At 49.6% G+C, this 23,289-nt stretch overlaps 7 protein-coding genes across 7 annotated transcripts; 2 read left to right on the forward strand and 5 right to left on the reverse strand.

Annotated features, from left to right (window-relative positions):
* Window positions 1–696: 696 nt before the first annotated feature.
* Window positions 697–5,011, reverse strand: CDV56_101411 (uncharacterized protein; the record flags this gene model as incomplete). The annotated part of the gene is made up of 4 exons (XM_026755030.1): window positions 697–1,454; window positions 1,511–1,809; window positions 1,861–1,975; window positions 2,038–5,011. 4 exons carry the CDS (start codon window positions 5,009–5,011, stop codon window positions 697–699), a joined length of 4,146 nt encoding a protein of 1,381 aa, XP_026610570.1.
* A 745-nt stretch (window positions 5,012–5,756) lies between these two features.
* Window positions 5,757–7,034, forward strand: CDV56_102119 (uncharacterized protein; the record flags this gene model as incomplete). Its single annotated transcript, XM_026755738.1, has 3 exons — window positions 5,757–6,096; window positions 6,162–6,800; window positions 6,862–7,034. The coding sequence occupies 3 exons, from the start codon at window positions 5,757–5,759 to the stop codon at window positions 7,032–7,034; spliced, it is 1,152 nt and encodes a 383-aa protein (XP_026610571.1).
* A 435-nt stretch (window positions 7,035–7,469) lies between these two features.
* Window positions 7,470–8,843, reverse strand: CDV56_102349 (uncharacterized protein; the record flags this gene model as incomplete). The annotated part of the gene is made up of 1 exon (XM_026755968.1): window positions 7,470–8,843. One exon carries the CDS (start codon window positions 8,841–8,843, stop codon window positions 7,470–7,472), a length of 1,374 nt encoding a protein of 457 aa, XP_026610572.1.
* A 641-nt stretch (window positions 8,844–9,484) lies between these two features.
* Window positions 9,485–10,677, forward strand: CDV56_102610 (uncharacterized protein; the record flags this gene model as incomplete). The annotated part of the gene is made up of 3 exons (XM_026756229.1): window positions 9,485–9,676; window positions 9,736–10,361; window positions 10,467–10,677. The coding sequence occupies 3 exons, from the start codon at window positions 9,485–9,487 to the stop codon at window positions 10,675–10,677; spliced, it is 1,029 nt and encodes a 342-aa protein (XP_026610573.1).
* Window positions 10,678–11,963: 1,286 nt separating this feature from the next.
* Window positions 11,964–12,443, reverse strand: CDV56_102926 (uncharacterized protein; the record flags this gene model as incomplete). The annotated part of the gene is made up of 1 exon (XM_026756545.1): window positions 11,964–12,443. One exon carries the CDS (start codon window positions 12,441–12,443, stop codon window positions 11,964–11,966), a length of 480 nt encoding a protein of 159 aa, XP_026610574.1.
* A 1,364-nt stretch (window positions 12,444–13,807) lies between these two features.
* CDV56_103130 (uncharacterized protein) lies at window positions 13,808–15,311 on the reverse strand (the record flags this gene model as incomplete). Its single annotated transcript, XM_026756749.1, has 2 exons — window positions 13,808–14,940; window positions 14,999–15,311. The coding sequence occupies 2 exons, from the start codon at window positions 15,309–15,311 to the stop codon at window positions 13,808–13,810; spliced, it is 1,446 nt and encodes a 481-aa protein (XP_026610575.1).
* Window positions 15,312–17,567: 2,256 nt separating this feature from the next.
* On the reverse strand, window positions 17,568–22,795 carry CDV56_103546 (uncharacterized protein; the record flags this gene model as incomplete). Its single annotated transcript, XM_026757165.1, has 2 exons — window positions 17,568–18,154; window positions 22,315–22,795. 2 exons carry the CDS (start codon window positions 22,793–22,795, stop codon window positions 17,568–17,570), a joined length of 1,068 nt encoding a protein of 355 aa, XP_026610576.1.
* Between the last annotated feature and the right edge of the window lie 494 nt (window positions 22,796–23,289).

Consider the following 23,289-nt stretch of genomic DNA (forward strand, 5'->3'; position numbering starts at 1 on the left):
ACTTGGCACGGAGCCTCAGAGGTGGGTAAAATATCAGCTCAAGAATGCAAAATAGTCGAAGCTATGAGGGATAGGATGGATTGGAATGTTGGAAAGCTCCCTAACGCATGGATGTCAATATCGAAATCGTGGACATGTGGAATTCAGGGGACGGAGAGGAGTGCAGGTTGCTTTCAAGACAAAACAGAAACCACGTGACTATGCGAGGTAAGCTTTCGTGCTCAGAGTAGGACGGTGTACAGTGTCCTGAGGATCACATCCCTGCATATATGGGTCAATATTGATTAAGGGGCATCAGGTGGCAAAGCCCTGACAGTAGACAAAGAATCGCAATTTTTCACCCCCTTGCTGGGGAGGAAGTGGGTGCAATTGAGACACTTCCATGTGGAAGTATCCTAGCCAGCTACACCTAAGTCTGAAGCCCTTTTCATAATGCACTGTTCACTTTGGTGAGGTTGGAACATGTCAAGTCGCCTTGGCTGATCCCAACGGGGATAGTGTATGTGTAATAGTACTGAATCCTATATGGTCACGAGGATATTATTTGAAATAGAGAAAGTCTCTGATGGCTATATATTTGATCCCTCATGTTTCTGTACAAATCAGCGCGCAATGGGCGAGTACTACTGCCTAATGAACTGGGGTGCGTCATGAATATTGGCCATGCACTATATGCTTTCATGCTTGGGATAGGCCTCACGAATCCCAATAACACGCCATAACATAGACCATAACCGGCCCATCACACTCAAATAGCTCCCCATAATCACTATCCTTCGCACACGTAATCCCATCCACACCGGGACAAGTCAACGTCCCAACGGTATTATCCTTGCCCGCCGTGTACTGGCACCCGGAGATCCCATGCGCCTCGAACGGGCCGATATCACTATCCGGGAAATCCGGGTTCGGCGAGACAGTGTCAGCGGTGGTCTCGGCGTCAGGGCTCACCTCGCACGGGTCGTACTCCACCCCGCCGATGCTGTCGATGACCATCCATTCGAAGATCCAGGAGATGCCGGTATACTCCTCGAAGAGGTAAAAGGAGACCCACTTTCTAGTTGTGGATGTGGAGGTTGAGGTTGTTGAGGTGGTCGTCTTGGTGGACTCGGTTGTTGTGGTTGTTGCTTTGGTGGTTGTTGACTTGGTTGTTGACTTGATTGTGGTGGAGGTTGCGGTGCTGGGGAACTGGCTGTCGTAGGCGGACTGGTAGGCTGACGAGGAGGCCTCGAAGCTGCTGTAGTCGTCTATGCTAGTGGGAAGGATATCTGCTTCTCCGAGGTGGAAGCCCGCTGCTGTGTAAGTTGCTGTCGAGGTTGTTGTTGAGGAGGAGGAGGAGGATGAGCTAGAGGAATCATCGCTTGAGTCATCGCCGCTGGAACTTCCGCCGCCGCTGGTGCTGCCGAAGAGGCCGGGGGGACACAAGGGGCAGCCGGAGTTGCACCACAACAGGCCTGTTCAAATAGTTAGTTGGGCAAGGTGGAAGCTAGGGGTAAAAGGGACGACATACATGGGATACCGCAGATCTCGCCAGTGCCACAGGACGGCGACGCAGAGGTGCCCGATGTCCATGAGGTTGACTTTGTGTTGAGATTAGGGTCGGGGGTTGAGGTCACTTCTGTGGGATAGGGATGCGGGGTGATGATGATAGGGACTGGGGTCCCTGTGGTGCCGCCTGTGATGGTAGTACTGGAGCCTACTGTTTCGGTGACAGGTGGAATGACATATGTCGTACTGTACCATGCAACAACAGTGGAGTTTTGTGTTGTGCTGGTGGGCTCAGCAATGGACGTGGTGCCCTCCCAAACCCTTTCACAGTGTTAGTGTTGCTAAGATGGTATGGGAGCATTCAAAGCTTACGGGGTAATCGTAATGGCAAATGTAGGCGGCTGCACAGAGCTAGTCAGCTCGATGCCGCCGTCGGTGGTATCAGTTGGAAGAATGACGTTCCAGACGGGAATCGCAGTCGTAGTCACTGATAGTAGATCAGTTAGAATCAATTAACAACATCACCAGGACAGGAGAGAAGATACTGACCTGGAGGAACGGTAATGACAGTCGGAATGGTCAGGATGTCATATACAAGATCAGTCGATGTGGAGCCATCCGAATCCGTATAAGTGCTGGTTGACAGAGTAGAAAAAGACAACACCGTGGTCCAGAGTGGAAAACTGATCGTGGTGGTGCCGGACAATTGCAGAGGCGGCCAGACCAACGTCTCACCTGGCATACCCGTCACGACCGGGGTAGATTCACTCCAGATGGTTGGACCAATATAGGCCATCGAGGTAGAGTTGTCATCTGAGGAAGAGGACGACGAACTGTCCCCCTCGGACTGCAGGTCAACGGCCCAATCGGCCACTCCTAGGAACCCGTAAACTTCATACAGGAGAATGCGGATGGCCTTGTTCGAGTCATTCATGTAGCTCACCCACTCTGTGTCATTGTAGACGAGGATGTTGCTGAACGAATCAGTGTCCCAGTGGACCTCCGCCGTGGGATTCTCCGCAATGATAGTCTCCAGTTCAGCATTGGCGATGTAGCCAGCCGTCTCTGTGCATATGCCAGGCAGGGCGCCCGAATCTGGTCCGGTGTAGGTACACATCTCAGTCCAGCAACCAGAAGTAGTCATCTTGAAGGACCGGCCGTAACTGGCCACTCCAACGACAATCTGGGTATTTGGCACTCCAGCCTTGGTGATCATTGAGAGCGAGTTGATCGTTTCAGTCAAATTGACGTGCGAGCGGAGACAATTGCCCCCCGAGCAGCCAGGATCCGCATATGCATTGCCATAATCCCATTGTCCGTGGAGATCATAGGTCATGTACACGATGTAGTCCACCACGTCACTGATTGCCTGGATGGGGAAGTTCTGGAGGTACCAGAACGACGCTGGTGCAGTGACAGAGATTGTTCTGCCCGTTCCATCCAGCGCGGCCTTGAGCAAATCCAGCGTGACGAAATAGTTGGTGCTGTCTGCCGCGGTTCCGGCAGGGATACCAGGGATATCTGGCTCGTCTGGATACTCCCAGTCCCAGTCGATACCATCTAGATCATACTTCTCCAAGACATCGACAACACTCTGAATCAGCGTGGCCCGGTTGGCAGACGTGACGGCGTCCCGGAAGATCATATAGGTGTCTGGGCTGGTGGAAAAGTCCCATCCACCGACACTCAGGATGCGCTTGACCCCGCTCAAAGCAGTCAAGAAGGGGAGCTGTGCCTCAATGGAGCTGATATTAAGCGTGTAGTCGGTGCTGATGGTGGCGAACGCGAAATGGATATGCGTGTAGGAACTGGTATCGATCTCACTGACGGACATGGTCAGGCACGGACGCGACCAGTCAAAGCCTTCGAAGTAGGCGATTGAGTAGATGTCCGAGGGGTAGCCGGTGAGGACAATATCCGTGCCACAGTTGGAAATACATCCGTTTTCGCCTGGCGCAGCTGTACCGGGGGCGCCAGTTGAGGACTGCGAGATGGTGCAGAACTCCGCGGTGGTGCCGCATTGGCCCCAGATATCACAACAGGCATTGAGAGGACACTCATTCAGGGTACTAAGGTTTGTACCATGAGGTGCCGTTGGGGTGCCATTTACCTGGGGACCACAGACTGCATTGGTAATGACAGTAGGCATCGGCGGCCAGCCAGAGCTTAGACAGATGTTGTTGCCCACCAGCAAGTCACTGCAGCCCATCCAGCCCCAGGTGTCGTTGTTGTAGGTCTCGATTTTAGCAGTGGTGGTATCATAAGCTGCGGCAATGGAGTCACAGGTATCTCCAGTCTGCACCAGATAGACATAACAGTTGTCGTCATCGTCAGGCTGGGGTGAATAATCAGGAAGTGTACCCTCGGAGCAGCACACATATTCTCCAACAGTTAATGTAGAGCAGAGATCATCAGCAGTATTATACTCTTCGAGTTCGGTGCCCGTGATGCCGCACTCGGACGCTAAAGAGGCGCATGTATCACCAGACACGACCTGGACTGTGGTGCAGGTGTCGCGAGGATTCAACCGCGAGAGACGTAGGGATCGAGCAGCCAGGGAAGTGCCATTGGTCGAGTTCGGAGGCATGACTGGAGCCAGAAAGGTCACATTCTTCCAGCTCTCGACTGTCTGGTCAGCGGCAGTGGTAACACAGCTGTTGTTCTTCCATGCTTGAACGGCTTGCTGCACTGAGGCAAAGTCTGGCCCCATGTGAGCCATGACTCCCAACGAGTACCGAGAAGATCGTTGATGTAAGTCGCAGAGCTGGGCGATGAGGTCGCTGCCTATGCCATCGCTCTGCACGTGGTCGACCAGTTGCTCCAGAACGGACGATAGGACGGACTGGCCCGCAAAGCCAGAGCCAGAATAGACACCAACAACTGCCTGACCGGACGAGGCAAACTGGATGCTCTCGTTGCATCCGTCCTCGCGGAGAAGGGAGAGTGCCTGCAGCTCGTTCAGGGCAGCGATCACTGCAGAAGCATTACCAGATTTGCTGGAAGCGGACGAGGACAGTTGCAAGGATCCAGTCACGCTGGTGGTTTTGTTTGCATTTGTATCTGGCAGACACGATGCGACACTAACGGCGGTTGAGTCGGTGCTGGCCCCGGAGTCATCAGAGAGGTCTGCCACACAAGCCGCAATCCTAGCATGGGTCTTGAGGTCATCGAGCGGATTAAAGAGGGCAAAGTTGAGAAGCATTGTTTGGTTGCACCAGCCCAGACGATCCACGCTGTGGTAGACCGGCCATCCTGTGGGATCTAGGCCGAGACTACTGCAGCGGTCTGGGCAGCGACGGCGGGTTGCATTGGAGAGTCCAGAGGCCCAGTCGCCCTGCAACACGCTGGTATGGTTGCTAGTGGCCTTAACACTCTGTATGGTTTCCACAGAGAGCGTGGGGATAGGATGAGCCGCGATATAGGCATCCATGGCCTTGGTGATGGATGCCTTCAGTGCCAGAGTGCTGGCAATAGACCAGGCGAGTGTCACAAGAATGAAATTCATGATGGTTGGTTGTAGCATGGTGACTAGAAGATTCGTTGGGCAGAGCCCAGGCAGAATGAGGAGCACAAAGTCACGGACTGGAAAGAAACATAGGAGAAAAGCAAAGAATGGAGAGAAATGAAGATGGGGGAAAATGAGAGGGAGGCAGCAAGGCGCAATATCAAGAGTCGCCCGGTTGGCAGTCTATTCAAGGTGGAAGACGTCCCAGTTTGGCTGGGCGAGAGATATTCCGTAAGCCAATGTATATCTGTATGTAAAACCCTCTATCCTTAATCTATTTCCTTCCCTGTTAGTACGCGTAATCACCATCAGCGCCTCTAGAGAGTAGTAGTGACTACTCCCTGGGAGTACTTGCTGGGTACCAGCCATCCTTCTGATGAGAAAGCAATGTATGTACCTAATTGATTAATTTCCGCGCCTAGCAGAAGAAGGATCGACTGACGCGTACTCCTAGTAGCCCCGAGACAGGCATTGTATTCCCTCGACGGTGGATGCAGGTCCGGCGGGGGATTAGTTTAATCATATCAGTAAGTAGCGCCTAGCATGCGTTGTGGCTGGTCTGTTATCAATCCCTGTAAAGCAACTATGAAGGAGAAAGAAGAACAGGTCTTGGGCTCTGTGCTCTGCCCCAGTGTTCAGCTGAATCTATATCTCTGCTCAGCTACTCTCGTCCCATTCTCTGATATTATGCTACCCACTACTGGCTCCCTTCCTGGCCTTCCTTTTCTCCAAGATTTTGAAAGTTTCAACTTGAATTGCCACCATGTTGAGACTGCCACTGCTCCTACTATATGCGTCATCCTTATGGAATTGTGCTATTGCTGTCGATGTTCCAACGGAAGTGGCCGTTACCCTCACGACGTCTGAACTCTTCGATTTGGGTGACGGCAGCTGTGACAAAGCCGGCCGCATCTCCACGATTGACGCCCATCTCGCCGAGTGTGTGAAGCTGATCAATGCCGCCCTGACAGCGTACCACAACTGGCAAGATGATGCCGCGTATCGTAAGATGTTCGCTACGTGGTTGAGCATGGAGTTTGACGAGTTCGAAGACCCAGTCGAGGTTGATGAATTTTTTACGGACAGATGGAGTACTATTGAGAGTGGGCATATAATCTACTTATGGCACAAGCATGACTGAGAAAGGCTGACGGATTCTGACGGACAGCGCGTTTGGCCGGAGTCGCCCTATTCCTCAGCGGCGGCGGACTGGTCAATGCCAAAAGCTCCGACAAACCGAGTCTGTTCTGCAGCGACGACTTCGCAGTCCAGAAGACCTGGGAAACAACCGCCAGGGACGGATCTGGCGAGGAAATGGTAAGGAAGCGCGATGATGAGGGCAACATCGTTGAGACTTACACCATTGCCGATGTCTACCCCAAAATCAAACTGTTGCAGGAGACTGGGGAGATCGATGAAGATGAGGACGCGAGCAAGATCATGCCGTACTGGGTTGACTACCTCAAAGGCTACGACTTTTCCGCCGTGGGAACTGAAAAGATCTGCACCAAAGACGCCCTGTACGGCTGGACCAGTCGGGCTGATGATAGCCCCAGCACCGAGGCAGGTAATCTCGACGGCTTCACCTTCGCCTCGTTCAACCGGCATATCCTGCTCTGTCCGTTGACGTTCTCACCCCCTAGCCAGTATCACGGCACCGCTACGCTGGCAGAGCTGGTCACTTCTGCAGTCTATCCCGTGGCCAACGCTCGCATTCTCCCAGAGGCGTACTCGACCATCAGCTGCACCTTGTACCATGAACTTTTCCACTTGGTTGATAGCGCGGGGACAGATAGCGATTCAGGATGTAAGTTTCCTTGTTCTATTTCAGACTGGTCAGACACATTACAGCTAACCCTGTCTCCTAGTGTATGGATCCTTAATAATCCTGGACGCCAGTTTCACTGCCAAAAAAGCCTCGGTTGTCAATGCTCCAGAGCCCTATGTGTTTTTCTCTCTGGCTTCTTATCTGTATCAGAACGCTCCTTCGGGCAGTTCAGCTGTTGCATTCATCCCGCCCAACGGCTGGCAAACTCTATGAGGTGTATACTTGGCGAGTACGTAAGGGATGGCTGCATACTTGTCCCTGGATGGTGGAAGATCTTGGTAGATGATTTATTCATCAAAGAAAGTGGGAAATCTTTGTCGACCTAACTTAATCAAGTGAAATATACCATCTAATTTAGTGGAGACTAGGATGGAATGAAGGATCTAGCATGCTCTAGTTTAATTTATATGCATGTCCAATCCCATGAGGCTGAGCAGTCTTACATTGTTGGCTCTGGATGTCGGCTATCGGCTACTATTACGGGCTTACCTAGACCTGTTCTGTTGGCAAGGATCTTTGCAAGCCTTGTCTGTTCATGTTTATGAATTTCTAATCTAGTGAATTCTAAGACAGGACGAAGCACATCCCAAATACACCTAGCCTGCACAAGGAGTTGGACACTCCAAATTCACTATCTGCTGAGCCAGTTTATAACATCCGTCTATTCTGATTGGATTGTCGGCTAATCGCAGGACCAGGATATGTGCAATTGCGGAAACGCTTCATGAGCCTGTCGAACGGGCTCTCAACCTCTACGACTGCCCCGTGATCCCGCAGGTATTTCACAGTATCCTGACCATTCAGATCCATCGCCAGCTGCAGCACCGAGCCGCTCGACCGAGAGGACCGCGTATGCACAAGACCCTCGTAGAAAGCGTTGACATTGGCCCCATGCGCAACCAGTAATCGCACTAGGTGCGCATGTCCGGCATTCACAGCCCGCACCAGGGGAGGAATCAATTGATAATCCTTCTGTTCTCCCATGGTACGATGAGGGCTGTATGGAAAATCTGCATAATCCTGGTCAACAAAGTCAGGAAGGGCCCCGTGCTCTAGCAGGATCCGGGCGACGCGTCCATCAGGGTAATCCATGCTCAGAGCAAGCGCTTGAGTCCGCGACATCCGGTCAGTCTTGCCTACCAAGAGGCTGACGACATTGGCGTGGCCGCCGGCGGCCGCCTTGACCAATGCAGTTTCGTGGTCGTAGTCGTGGTAGTTGGGGTCTGCGCCATGGCTCAGGAACAGCTTAACAAGATCAACATCACCTTGCTCGCTCGCCCAGACGAGCGGGGTTTTGCCGGACCAGTCTTCGAATGCCGTGTTTAGGTTCTCTCCGTATGTTACCAGCTGGTAGATGATGTTCTTGTGACTTTCTTTCAAGGCACATTCGAGTGCGTTTCGTAGCTCGCTGGTATGGTGCAGGCGCTGTGAGCTATGGTGGAGTAGTAGGTCCACTATGGTCTCATTTCCCTGGAAAGCGGCAATTTGAATCGGGCTGTTGTGCGTGGGAAGCCGAGATTTCTGGTCTACACCTAGACTCAGAAGCATCTTGACTAGGCCTGCATGACTACGGATGACTGCAAGCGATAGCAAGGAATATCGGTCAGGGGTCTCCATATTCGGGTCACAACCCCGCGCTAGGAGAAGCCTGGCTATTTCCTCATGTCCATTTTTGACGGCAAGACAGAGAGGATGTGGTGGCGGGCAGTCCGTAAAGCGATGGCGGATTATCTTACCATACACAACCCGCCCCTCAGAGATGCAGTATCGACCAATTTGCGAACGCACGGGTATCTCGGCTCCGTAGTTGATGGACTTTTGCAGGAGATGCATCATTCCACGCTCTGCTGCCCAGCTGACTGCTGCACTAGGAGGATGCCGGGCATCCCTTTGATACAACACAGGATCGAAGATGACATGTAACTGGCGGTTCACGCGGGCTAGAGCACCAAGGGCCTGGAGTGATTCTATGTGCTCTGCAATGTGGCATAGGATTTCCGTTGGAAGTGAGGGGAGGGACATGGTGGGATGAAAGATGGAAAATGGACTGATAGACGCAGGATTAAACTAATGATGAACGGCTTAAATTCTTCTATGGATGAAATAAGCCTGTGGAATGGCGACTTAAGCCAAGTTAAGCTAGCTTGGCACCCAATAGTCTGGTCTTACTTGCATGTTAGGGCTTGGCCTGACCCCAGATTATTGATAGACGCGTCAGCTTTCTTCCTCAGCTGTGTGATTTATGCAGGGGTAGGGATCATTTGATTATCCAGCTCGGAGAAAACACCTGATTCAGGATGCAGATTGAGTCATGAGCAACGACTTTAATTTATTATCTCCGAGGGGTAGCTGGAATGAGTGCCCCGCTGGTACTTGCCAGGCACAATGTTTAGTTCATGTTCCTCAATACTAGCGACATGTGGTCGTAGTTTAGCATGCATCCTGTAGAACTTATCAGTGGCGGAGATACAGCTGTAATTTCCTTGCAATATAGTTAATTATCCGGTTGGCTAATGGGCAGGAATTCCTCCATAATGCAATCTATGTAGCCGTGACTGGGCGTCGACACAATAATAAATCACTCGCCAGCCTCGGCCTATCTTTAGGAGACTTTCTCAGTGGAGTGAAATAGTATCAGCTATTCTTGTTTCCATTCTTCCACAATGAAACTCTCCCCGGTTTTGCGCATGCTAATATGTCCCCCCCTTGTAGGGGCATACTTGGTCTCGCCACCAGGTACTGCTGCCCCAGGGACCACAGCTGACTGCAGCGAATGGATTGAATATTCCTCCAGCCTGACATGCGCGCTGATTGAGCAGTTGTTTGGCATGACAGAAGCTCAATTTGAGGAATGGGTGAGACCACTTCAAATATTAATCACGAAATGAACCAACTCATGTTGACTGTGAAGCAGAACCCAATCGTTACTGAACTCAGCACAGGCTGTACTCTGATCCCCGGCCTGTACTACTGTGTACAGGTCAATTATACGACCATCACCGTGAGCTCGTCAAATCCCTTCACAACTACATCGGCAGGGTCCACCTCAGCTACAACAGTAGCAACTACCTCAGCATCTACAAGTGCCATCGCCACGCCTACTCCATATGAGACAGGAATGGTGTCTGATTGCGATGCCTTCCACCTTGTGGTGAGTGGCGACACCTGCGCAGCGATCGCCAGTTCCGCAGGTATATCCGTCTCCAACTTTGAAACCTGGAATCCCACCGTCGGCTCCGACTGTTCTGGTCTCTGGCTTGACTACTATGTCTGTGTCGGTATTGTTGGAGGCGCAAGTTCCACTGCCGCGGCAAGCACGCCTACCACAACGCCCACCACCACAACAACTACTACTACTACCACCACCGGAAACGGAATCAGCACCCCTACCCCCTATGAATCAGGCATGGTGGACGACTGCGATGAATTCTACCTGGTCGTCAGCGGGGATAGCTGCGCCTCCATTGCCAGCGCAGCCGGCATCTCAGGCACGGATTTCGAGACCTGGAATCCAACCGTTGGCTCTGGCTGTTCAGGACTGTGGCTGGGCTACTATGTCTGTGTAGGAATCATCGGCGGGACTACTATGACTACAACTACCACTGTGGCTATAATGACTACTTCTGCTGCTACGACTACCACCAGCGGCAACGGCGTGACGACCCCTACTCCCTACCAGTCCGGCATGGTGGATGACTGTGACTCTTTCCATCTTGTTGTTAGCGGGGATAGTTGCGCTGTTATTGCTGAGGATGCCAACATCACGTTGGATGAGTTCTATGAGTGGAATCCGACGGTTGGAACTGGTTGTAGCAGTTTGTGGTTGGGTTACTATGTCTGTATTGGGATTTTGTGACAGTTTTGACTGTGTTGTATCATTATTACTTCATGGAGAGGGTTTGATAATAGGAAGTTCAACCCTACTTGATTTGATATTGTCCTAGAAGAACAGCTTTCAATGAAAAGATACCTCTCTTTTCTTTATAATGATATTAAATGGGCTGCGTGACATAATACCAGATTTCGGAAAGTAGAATGAGCTTTCTCTTAATGCATATAGCTATAATGATCAATGAAAGTAGATTTATATCAAGTACTGATTATCCCCAGGAGAATTTAAGTCCGTCGATGCATTTGCTGTTGAAATTATGTCTTTCCTGAGGCATGGACGTGCCCGTAAATAATGTATACTATGAAGTTCACCTAATAATAACACTGTGAAATCATAATGGAGGGAGAGATGTGCTTTATGAACAAATGAGATATGATATTGTGTACAGAATCTTTCTCCCCATAGACTCCACATAATTACTATGTACTTTCAAGTATATATACATTACCTCTTCATCGGAACCCCCATCACACCCTCTAAACCATTTCAAGGCAGTGGCTCCCAAATCTGATGATGTCATGGTTGTCTATGCTACTATATACGACGTCGATGATCGATTCCCCCGAATCGCTGACCTCGTCGGCAGGGGCGGAATGTTTGCTTCCTCTCATAACAGGTGCGAGATTAGGGCGGAAGGAGTTGCGCTTGTACGCATGCATGAGGAAGGGAGATTGATCAGCCGTCGAGTGAACCCTGCTCAATTGGGCTGTGTGTGTTTTCCTTTATCCTACTATTCTCTCACGCCCGCCACCTCCAAGCAGCTCAGCCCTCCACAGGGACCCGACAAAGCTCTCTATATAAGGACATAATAAAGTCAGTGCAGCGAATACATTTCGACACGTAGATCATAGTGGGAGAGATCTGCTCATGCTATTGTTGACACCGGACAACCAACACAGAACTTCAGCGTTTAATGGATACTCTTTCCAATATGGAGAATGGGCATGCATTCTACTGGAGTAGGCTATACATTGAGACTCAATGCAGGGTAACGGCCAGGATACGAAGGTAATGTCTGAAAGTTATGGCTCATTCGTTTCAAGCGACAACCCGCCAAATGAAATCCTCGAAAATGCTAAGGATAGAGTCATCGACCACCTCCCTAGTGGCCGAACATGGTTTACTGAAAGCCAGGCTCCTTGAGCGAAACACAACAGTCAACGGTAATAACCCAAATATGATTATTTTGGCCATAGATGATGAAATATTAGCAGACCATTATCGCCGCACATTGTTTATTAGCACAAATTTTACAGGGTTGCTGCCCCATGCAGGATCCCCCTATCAAAATAACACCTAACCTCCCAAATCTGCAACCCATCCGTCCCACATCCTTCCTCAGCATTCGCAATCTCATAGATAAAAGTCTGGGGAAGTGTAACTGTCCCTTTGTTGTCCTTTAAATGCAGTGTGTTCAAGAATTCCCCAGTGAGGGTATGTTTCCCGGTTTCATCATCATGGATCACGGTCAGCGAGATCACCTCATACTCGCAGCGCTCGAACTGCCCGTAGAGAGCAATATAGTAATCCCAGATTGCCTGTGCCCCGAATATGATGGTGGCATCGGTATTTATCAGTTTGGATGCAGTCGAATAGTAGGCTGTAGGCGGCGTACTGGATTTGGCGAATCTGAAGTCTTTCGCGTATTTGGCATAAAATTCCAGAATTGGGTTCGAGATTATGGCAGACGGGTTTAGAGGCCCGCGGTGAATGGTGGTTCGAATGGTCATGATTGAGTTGAATTGAGGAGATCCAGGTTGAGACTTATTGTATCTAGCCGCTATGAGTGCACTGGGCATGAGTATATAAATATAGTGACATAAATCCCGCTGGAGTTCCGTGGGATCTATGCGTTAGCAAGAGACCCGGGTAAAGGAAGCAGGAAACCGAGGTAATTCAGATTAGATAATAGTTATGAAGATCAGAGCAGCTCTAAATTGGTGGTAAATTTCATCTAAAGCTAAATACTAGCCGGAGACCGATAGCGCACAAGTAGAGTGATTGAAAGGTGAAAAGCACTCTGAAAAGAGAGTTAAACAACACATGAAATTGTTGAAAGGGAAGTGTTTACAACCGGACTCACCCGCAGGGTTTAGCCAGCATTCATGCCGTGTACTTCCCCGAGGTGGGCCAGCGTCGGTTTGGGCGGCCGGTCAAAGGCCCTCGGATTCGGAATGTATCACCTCTTGGGGTGTCTTATAGCCGAGGGTGCAATGCGACCTGCCTGGACCGAGGAACACAGTTCGGCTCGGACGCTGGCGCAAGGAGTCTAACATCTATGTGAGTGTTCGGGTGTCAAACTGTACATGCAGTGAAAGCAAACAGAGGTGGGAGCCCCCTCATGGGGCGCACCATCGACCGATGTGGGTTCTATACGCGATATGCCAGTTCTCGGAATCTGCAAGAGACTAGTGGTACACTAGTGTGGTCATTCCGAGTGGAAACAGTACTGGTGATCTCAATTATTCTAGAAGGCGTCTGTCTATCTCGAAGTTTTCTGCCGTGTTCCACAGTCGGAGCTAAAGTCCTTTTGGATTTCAAGGAGGCTCTGCTCGACTTTAGCAATCCTCCTGGTGACCGGCAAGTATGGAAGCTTCCTCAGTATGAGCCCGGGAAATTCATAGAAACCGGCGTAGATTCTGGCGATCCAGATCAGCCATACCAAAATAATTCCCTTTCATGATTTCAGAGACCGCCTTTTGAACGAATTCATGCCATGTTAAGGATACAATGGAGATGCTTACAAGTATATGGTGACTTATTCTCCGGGTTCATTTCAAGCCTCCCACCATTATTGCAAACGTAGGGTTACGTATCTTCATTCGTATCCATGGAAGTTTCATAGATTCTACCTTACGCTTTAAAGTAGAGATTAAACGGCCGTCTATATACGGAGTAGTTATGATTGCGAACAAGCTTCTAGCGGATAAGGCCATCTTACCAGATCCCGAATTCGCAGTACCATACTGTACTTCTAAGAAAACATAGATGGTGCAGTGCCTACAAGAGTGAAATTTCCCAGTGGTAGCTTTACCCCAGTAGATTCCTCCACATGTCCCTCCATCAATAACTGTTTGCGACAAAAGCACGACAATCAGACCACTTCATAAAGTGCAAGCAGATACACTACCTTATGAAACAGATTAGACAGAAATGGCGCTATCACCGCGTGTGCTCTTGAAATTTCGTCGATTCGCTCGGCCAGTGACTTTATTGCGTTTTTCGTTTCCTGTCTATCTTCACCGATTTTTTCGAGCTTCGTATTGGTGCTTTCAATAGTTTTAACAAGAGATTCCAAGATCCCCTTATAATCCCCGAAGTCTTTCGCAAGACCGTCAATGCGCTGCTCCACTCTTTGGACTCGGCTCTCTATCTCCCCCTGGATTGGTGCGGCTTCCTCACCGAGGGGAATACCCCGTCGTGCATAAGACTCCTTTTGGATTTGACGCCAGGTCTTCCCCTTTCGCCCGCGTTGCCCCTGGTCGGAATCATAGGCCAGATTCACTTCTTCGTATTTCCTGGGCTCCTCTTCCATTGGTAGTCGTTGACGGTCCCTGCCTCCAGTTTTCTTCACCCAGTCGTTGACCTTCGTTTCCCCAGATAAATGTCTCAGATCGTTAAGGAGAAGAACTTTTATCCCTTTTATGAGGTTGAACTCGACGCAGCATTTCGTATTAGCGTCACGCGCCATTGAATCTTTATTACCTCTCTGCAGGCGACGACAAGCAAACCAATGGAACTTCTTCACTCCCCCAGTTGACTTTCTGGTAAACTTCTCCTTCTTCGACCCAGCATGGATCACCATTTTTCTCTCTAATTTGTTCCAATCATCCAACAGCGGCTCTACGTCCGCAGCGGATTTTATTTGGCGTTGGTATTTCCCGGTTTTCCGGTCCTTGATCTCGACGTGATAGTAGCTCACTGTCTCATCTTTTGACCGAACCGACTTTCGCGCAGTCTTTTCCTCGACTAGTAGGGTGACTTCGTCACCGTCTTCGATGGTGGTCACGTATTGTAATCCATGCCTGTCCCAGGTGTATTTGGCTGACCTGTTTTCCAAGTCCACTATACTATCGGATGGAGCTCTGTCAGTCTTGCCAGAGCTGTCATCAGAGTCGTTGTTGCCAGAGCCGCTGTTGTCAGTGCGGTCGTTGTTAGTGCGGTCGTTGTCAGTGGGGTTGTTGTCAGTGGGGTTGTTGTCAGTGCCGTTAATTATGGTAATCAGTTCTTCTTGCTATTAGTTATCCCACCAACAACAGCTACTGTCAAGGATGTGGTAACGCACTTTTCGAAGCCTCTTCAGCGCCCTCGACTTTCAGGATCGCTGCTACCTCCACAGCTTTCTTTAGAACATCCGCCGCATTCAACCCACCTCTGACCTCTAGAGCTGGCAAGCTCAAGGTTCCAGGGTCGTTAATCCTTTGTACCTGCTCACTCACTGCAGACTTGAGGTTGCCAAGTGGCCCGGCTTCAAGCTTGCTGCCGTTTTGTATACCCACTGGTACCGTGTTTGTTTTTGCGCCACCCCTACCAGTATGCTGGAAGAGACCAGCTTCGACGAGGTATGTGTACGCTTGGTTGAGGTTGAGTGTAGACATTTCCAAGCCTGTTTGCCTAAGGTAGAAATAGCGGAGAAGTTCTTTTGTCTCTAAACTTGGCTTGCGGACTATTTGACGTGGAAAGCTCTATTGAAGAAATTGGTGCTCACTGTTACTTATGTATCTATCACTTCTGTTGACAACGCGGCTGGATCTTTTATAGAATTATGTATGTCTGTCCTCTGTTGTGCTTGCACAAAAATGTAGCATTGAGGCAAATTAGGGGCACAGAAACGATGCGAAGAAGGGGATAGGGAAAGTAGAGGGAAGAGAATTGAGACGGGGACAGCTCGATTATTCTTCCCCCTTCTAATTCTGCCAGTAAATAATCAATCAGGCATAAAGCATTGTGCAGTGCCGGCTCGGTTACATGACCGGCCATGATCAATCTATTCCATTCCTGCTACGGCCGAAGCACCGAATATACGGTTTCCCTAGTAGCTCAACCTAATTTCCTACGTACGCTTCGTCAAAAGTGGTGCCTTCGATGATATGAAACGAGAAGCCGTTGAGAAAGGCAATCCCGCAGATATTGAGGCCATAGGAAGAAATTATGATGTTATTGAGGCCAGCGTTGTATGTTCCTGCTGTGGAATGAAAGCTTTAGAAAGTGGGCTTGTGTAGCATTTCTAATTGAAACAGAGGTAAAAAGAAGTGCTTGACAAATATTTATTACTGGACTTTGCCGCATAATGCGTCGTACCATAGTGCAATATTTTGGCTTGCATGATATGCTTCTGTTCCTGTGTCTAAATCTATTTAAGACCCCTTTTTGGTGGCCCAGTTGCCCATTACTACTGCTCGCTGCCCTTCTAGATATGAATTCGAACTTGTCCATGACGTCGGTCTGTAAATCAAGCCCGCTTTCATGGCGGGTGCGAATCACTATCTGTTGTCGGTTCTATTCCGTTGCAGGTATACAATTGCCCTGCATTGGGTCGATATCCATACCACTTAATGACCCTAGTGAAAGACGGAGCATGCATGTCTTGTTTATTCTACCTCATGCGTGCCGTAGTCACTTCGCGCTTAACCCCCCAGTAATCGTCTGCCTCTACTTTCAACATACCTGAGGCCATGCTTAGCCTGTCACGAACTGCTTGCGTAGACGGCCATGGTAAGTTTGACCGAGGACCACCATTAGGGAGGCAAGAAGCCGGAATAATATTCCCCAAGCGAATTGTGTGATCTGGGACGGAAAAGTCTGGGGCTGTCAATTGAGTGTGAGGCGATAATTTGGTACATATACAGCACCTTGCAGGTTCGGCTTTACCTGATTTACACTCTTCAACTCTTTCTCGGCGCCACTCCCGCGGCCTACTCTATACTAGGTTTAGATCCGTATTGGGATAATTTACGACCTGTATGGCACGTAAAAATACCACATTTTGGTAAGGTAGACATGGTTTTGTATATACAGAAATTTAGTCGCCAAATTCTCACATGGTCTGGGAGAGGGATTCCAGCGGACGCGGTGGCGGGAATGTGGGAAGTGGCGCCCTGGCTGATGACCGGCCAGGGCCGTGGGAGCCATCTAGGAGGTATTATCCTGTCAATAATACATTATCCTTGATCCACCAATTTGAATTATTCCCGTACTAGGTTGCGAGTGTGCGCACTTCCGCTGATCTGCATTCCAGATGTCCGGTAGTTCCAGACTCTTCCATGAAACCGACCTGCCTGTCGTCACTATTGCAGGAATGATGTCTCGATGCGGAGTATTATGATCTTTGAGCTCGTTGGGTGCTTTCGTTCTTGTCGGTATTAACCATGTCGAAAGTTTTTCTCAATATACTCGAAGAGTTTGTCTTGTTCTCTTGGTGTCAGGGCTCGGACTTGTGCATTATGGCGTAGCTCGCCTACAGTATCTATGTCGCAACACATATTGAGGGAGGAGGGTCAAAGATGCCCGGGAAACACCATTGTTATCGATCCTGAGGTCCCGTCCTATTCTAAGTCGGCCATTCACCCGTCTTTCTATACCCGAGGATTGCCGTCGTCTGGCCGTCAGGGAAGGGTGTCTGCGGGGATTTTGCTATCTTCTACGTGCATCCGTTTGGTTCGGAATTGGTTCAAAAGGAAATGTACTTATCTCTTCTTCATCTTTTGGTTTGAGAATTTTCACTGTCTCTCCACATATGCTTTGTGGACTGCATACATATGATCGTTTGTATTGTGCAACTGAGCAAAGCTGGGTATAGTACAGTCCGCTGAGTTATTAATTAAGGCACCTATGGCCTAGAATTTGGAGGCAGATCAGGCGAGCTCAGGCACACCTGGAGATGCAGCCTGTTTGGCATTTGTTGTACCGAAATCAATAGGTGCAGCTAGGCATTTCCCTTCGACCTGGATTGGCCTGTATATAGCTGATGCAGTAGCGATCAGTGACCCCTCAGCATAAGATATCTGAGCTTCTAACAGACTTTCTCCGACACGGTGAGCCTCAAGGATTAGTACTGCCCCGGGTCTGACGCCGTCTTGACCATTCCGAAAGTATGTATTCGCGTTGCAGATCTTGCCGTCTCCGCTGATTCTGGAAAAGATCTTATAAAGTAGTAATTCGATAACTCCCCAATTGCTGCTGAACCGGCTGTCTTCAGGCACTTTGACTTTAGCTTTGGCGTACGGTACATCGGCATCGGAGGGCCCGAGAGATTCAAACAAGAAGTCCGACGTCTTATTAATGTCGATGAAGAGCGTGGCGGTGGCGTCTCTGAAGAGCATGTTCTTTTCATCGGAAGAGAGTGCCAGTGGATTCACGTAAGACATGATGTTAAGCGCTTCTCGGATCCTAAATGTGCTGCAAGGCCCCTTGTCAAAATCCTCGTCATGGACCTTAATACCTATACTCAAGATGATAGTAAAGAGTATTCGTCTACAGAACTGTCTGGGACGAAGTATTATAACCATGGTTGCCGACGGCGAGAAGCAAGTTCTTGTACTCTGGAACGTGGGTCCGGCGTCGATGTTGAACGGGGACATATTGTATTACGATTTTTAATACGTGAGATGACACGTGCGATGATCGAAACCAAGTCAAATGCCCGCTTAGAAAAATTCGTTTTGAAGTTACAAACGATGATCGGGTTTGTCGTGGTTGGTGTATGCTCCTTTGCTCGACGCGGAAGGCACTAGTGTTCGGCACGCTTTCCTTCTACCGATCTTCAAATCTTCATTTCACTATCACAACCGTTCATCGCTTTGTTGGCCATTCTCATGGTTGAGAAAACGGACATAATTAGGCTATTTGGTCAAGGCTGCCAGGTAATTCAAGGAATGCAATCAGACTTGAACCGGTATCTTAGTTCACTTAGAGCACGGCGTCCTTCAGACGATTCTTCGATTTGAACTCTACGACTCGCCTATGCACACTCAAGGTTAACATCAGGCGGCCGTCTGTGCGGTGATAGCGGTGCTGATACCAAACCATTCAGGATGCTGGCAAATATTCCCGCCGACATCTTCGGGCTCATTATAGGCCTGGTTTGTACTCCTGGGCTTCGTCTTTGATGTTTACGCCCATTGCTTACGAAATTAAAGCTGAGTCACGAAGATTTACGCGCAATATCACTCGTGTCTAGGCGTTTATACTACACTATCTTTTCCCTTTCCTTGTGCATTCCAATACCCTTAACGGATGTACGAGCCGGCATCAAAAGATTTTTCCGCATTCATGACCAAACAAGCGCCATTGATTGCCTAAAACGCGTCAAGAAGTTGACCTTCACTACGACCTCCACAGAACACTGCACAATCAGGCCAATTGGACCAACAAGTTCTCTAATAAAGCCCAGAGCAGACACCCACATGCTGTTCCCAAAAAGTTGGCATCTTTCTTTGTCGCTTATTTTCGACCACTTGGTCAGTAACAGTGTCACCTCCTTCGTGTATGCTACTCTGATGTCACTGTTGCGGACGCGGCTTACTTTCAAGTTGGGACTTCCCTTTCATCCCGGAGACGATTCTGGGATTTGATGGCTATATAGCCAGATTTCAGTCGAGTATTCAATCGATAGCACTGCGTACGCCGCGTTGTAACACCGGAACGGCGGCTGACTTCGGGATCCCAAGAGAGCAAAAAGTCGACGGTCTGATCAAACTTTCAAATCTGAACTCTTTGTATTGGAAGGATATACATAGAACCAAGCAGCTCCGGGCGCTAAAAACTTGTCTTGGAATGAACTCATCGCGGCTTGAGACGCTACACCTAGGAGGCTGCGAGGAGGTATGTTCTCGCTTTAACATTGCTACTATCTTTTCGGAGACGTCAGCGTTTCCGAAACTGCGCGAGTTGTCGCTGGAGAATATTCCGCTGTGGGAAGATATTCCAAGCGACCTTCCTCTGTTCCGGGATTTCGCCTTCGGTCTTTGAGGCTACGGAACTGCGCTAATGAGCTGCGTCTTTTGGGGGATCTGTCACGGCGCAATCTATGCAATGGGCTGAGATACTTGGAAGTAAGTTTTGATGATAGGGAGAGAGAACCAGCATCACTACGGTGTCTAGGAGAATTTATCACAACGTTGAAGCAGCTAGTTTCGCTGTCGATCACGAGGAGGACCGATTCGGACTTTTGGCCGAGCGCCGACTACTTAGTGAACACTATTGCGTCCAGCGGCAAGATAAAGACATTCTCGCTGTGCGACTTGGTAACCGCTGCGCCTCCGGGGCTTGACCGCCTGGCGTTGGTGAGACTATACTCCAAGGACGTGCTGCCATGCCTCACAAAGATTGGCATACAGAACCTCGGTCTTAGCTTGAACCCTCCAAAGCTGTACGATGCCCGTTGATCATAACACACTCGCGCTAACTTGTGACAGAGAATGGCATTAGAGCCGCTGGTAAGCTGGTCTTTACGAACAATACACTTGCGGCAACGCGTACAAGAGCATATCCGATGTGCTTTAGAACTTGTGAATCAGAAGCCAAATTTTCCCCTTTCTCAAGACGGCATACTCAGTCCAGATAGCTTAGATTTCCACAGTTCTGGTGGTTTCGGAGGCCCAAGTGCAACAAGCACAAAAAAGATTGCATTGTCACTGCACATGTTTTGTCAGTGGGCCTTTGGAGTTGAAGGATTCCCTGATTTAGATCTGGTGATATTCGGTGAGACGACTGATCCTTGCGGTAGGAGATGTGTTATCCTACGACGAGCTCCTGAATGCAAAGATGGGAACGAGAGAGGAAAGCCACTATACAAGATAGTGGCAGATGTCGGTTCCGGATTATCAGATGTTGCAAGCTTTCCGAAAGGCTCGCTATACTACTCTTCGTGGACAGAATTTCTCTGTGTATGTCAATATTGCATGAATCACCGCACTCTTAGCACTACTAGGACCGAAACTTGGAAAGATGGAATACTTGGGAGTAGATTGTCTCTTTTGGGGCTACTATGAACAGGTTCCCTTAGTGTTGACTCGGGGTTCGCGAATAATTTATAGAAATGTAAGCAATCACAGCATAGAAGCATAGAATTGATTCGGACCGTAGGGGAACAGTGGGCGATAATTTTTACTCGCCCTGCAGACAGTTCGTAGCTAGACCGTGGACATATATCCGGAACTGCAGTATCTGTGGTAAAGCCAGGGCATGGAGAGACCAAAAGAAAGGGCTACTAAAACCCTTGCCAGTCCCCGAGCGCCCCTGGCAGCACATGACCATGGACTTTATTACTGACTTACCCCTAAGTAATGGGTGCACGACCCTTCTGGTAATTACTGATCGACTGACCAAGGGATTAATCCTTCTCGCCATGGAATGGATCACGGCGGAGAAGATAGCGTGGGCTATCATCGACTCTTTGGTACGGAATCATGAGTTTCCATGGTCAATTATCTCTGACCGCGGCACACAATTCGTCAACGACACTTGGAAACGAATATGTCAGCTTATTGGCATTAAATGAAGGCTATCAACGGCTTACCACCCGCAAACTGGTGGAGCAACGGAACAGTATAATAGTATGGTCGATGAATACCTATGAATCTTTGTGTGCTATGACTAGTTGGACTGAGTTAAGCTATTACCCATAGCATAGCTAGTAATTAATGGAAGAACACTAATATCTACAGGGGTATCCCCCTTCTTCCTCTTGCATAGATACAAGCTCTCCCCCTTTAATCTTACTAAAGAGTATATGACTCTAGTAGATCAGGCCCTGAGGAGCCCTATTCAAGCTAGGGAAAAGATTACGTATACAACTAAAGAAGTCATGGACTAGGCCTGACTCCTGAGTATTACTAGCTTATACCTAATAGGAAGCTAACTGGCAAGCTAATTAGAAATGTTCACCAGCCCCTACGTATGCAAAGAATGACCTGGTATCGCTTAGCTAAAGAGGCAGAGAAGATGAGGGTCCGACCAAATAGGTTAGCATAGCAAGAAGCTGGACTGGAAGAACGCCAAATATAGGGTAGTGGAGACAATTGGCACCCACGTGGTACGCCTTGACACGCCGAAAGGGGTGTATAATATGTTCCATGTGGACTTACTACGGCCCACGACCGCTGACAAGCATCGATCCCAATGTGACAATGAGACTCGGCCGCCGGCTATCCTTGTGGACGGAGAAGAAGAGTTCTACGTTGAAGAAGTACTGGGTAAGGAATGGGTAAAAAGAGGAAGTGAACGAAAACTGCGATTCTGCTACCTAGTTAAGTGGGCTGGGTATCCCGAACCAACGTATGAGCCGACAGAATCCCTTTGAGACACCCTAGCTGCCCATGAATGGGAGCAGGCCCAAGCCACGCCTTGGGCAGTCCCTGCTCACCCGGAGACCGTCCCGCGGACGAACAAGCAGACGAAGAGGAAAAGGAAAACAGAAACCACGAGTAACATGAACCCCCCAGAGATTACCAACCCCAGTACACGCCGTGAAGAGAAAACACCGAAGGCTTATCTGAGAAGTAACACGCGACCGAGGCGACCACACAACGTTCCTAGGACATTGGACATTGGTGTTAGCAAGAGAACTGGACAACCATCTGATAGGAAAGAGGCACTCACAATTAGCCGGGACCACAGAGCCTTCGGCATCAAGCAGGGTCAAGGAAGCCTCCCAAACGCGCTGAAGGTCTGCAAGGAAACCGGCGTTCAGGAGGTGGCGGTCTGGGAGCGCTCCCTCGCGGAGAACAACAAGGCCATCATGGAAGGTCTCCAGAGAGATCAGATCCAGGGCAGCAAGATGAGTCGCGTCCGCGCTATGAGGCAGACCGAAGGCGGCGAACAGAGCAATGGCATTGGCTTCATTGATGCGGCGCTTTAGCTGGTCGATAAGAGCAAGGACTTCCAACTGGGTTGCAGCGGAGATGCGGTAATCGTGCGAGTGACGGGTACGGTTCACGAGAGAGAGGAGCAGGGTGCGAAGCAGCATGGCTTGACCAACTGAGAGGCCGTTAATCGAAGCAAGAGAAGGGCGACGAGTGAGCCCAAACCTCTGATGAAGGCGGGACAGATCGTTATGGTAGTTCACAACTGGACGGGGCATCTTGAATGCCTGGCGGAGGATGAGCGGAAGTAGGAGAGGTGGGAGGAAGAAGAACAACTGTCAAGGAGAAGAATATAATAAGGAGATGGACTTGACAAAGGGCCATAACACCGCGAGCATGGTGGGGAAGTGAAGGGATATGCTCAAGGACCAGCAACTGGGCCGCCGCAGGTACGTTGATTCCGACCCTCCCGCTGCGTCTCCCAAGCTTGGGATACCGGCACTCACCAAAAATCTGCCCGTGCGAAAGCAATCCTCTCAAATAAGGAAATCCTCGTCTTCCAGCCCCGTGAAATCAGCAGCGTCAAAGGAGTCAGTCGTGCAGTTCTGCCTCTGTCAAACGGGTCGCAAGGTTCCCAGGCCAAAGAACGGTAAGGCTTCATCCATTAGTCAAGCTTATGGTCAAACAAGAGGTCTGCCAACCGCATTTTCAAAGCATCAAGAGGACATGGGCAACCAGACAGCAGGGTACATCATGGAATTAACAGACAGTT

Source organism: Aspergillus thermomutatus (genome assembly GCF_002237265.1).
Source record: "Aspergillus thermomutatus strain HMR AF 39 chromosome Unknown NODE_300, whole genome shotgun sequence".
NCBI classification, from domain to species: Eukaryota; Fungi; Ascomycota; class Eurotiomycetes; order Eurotiales; family Aspergillaceae; genus Aspergillus; species Aspergillus thermomutatus.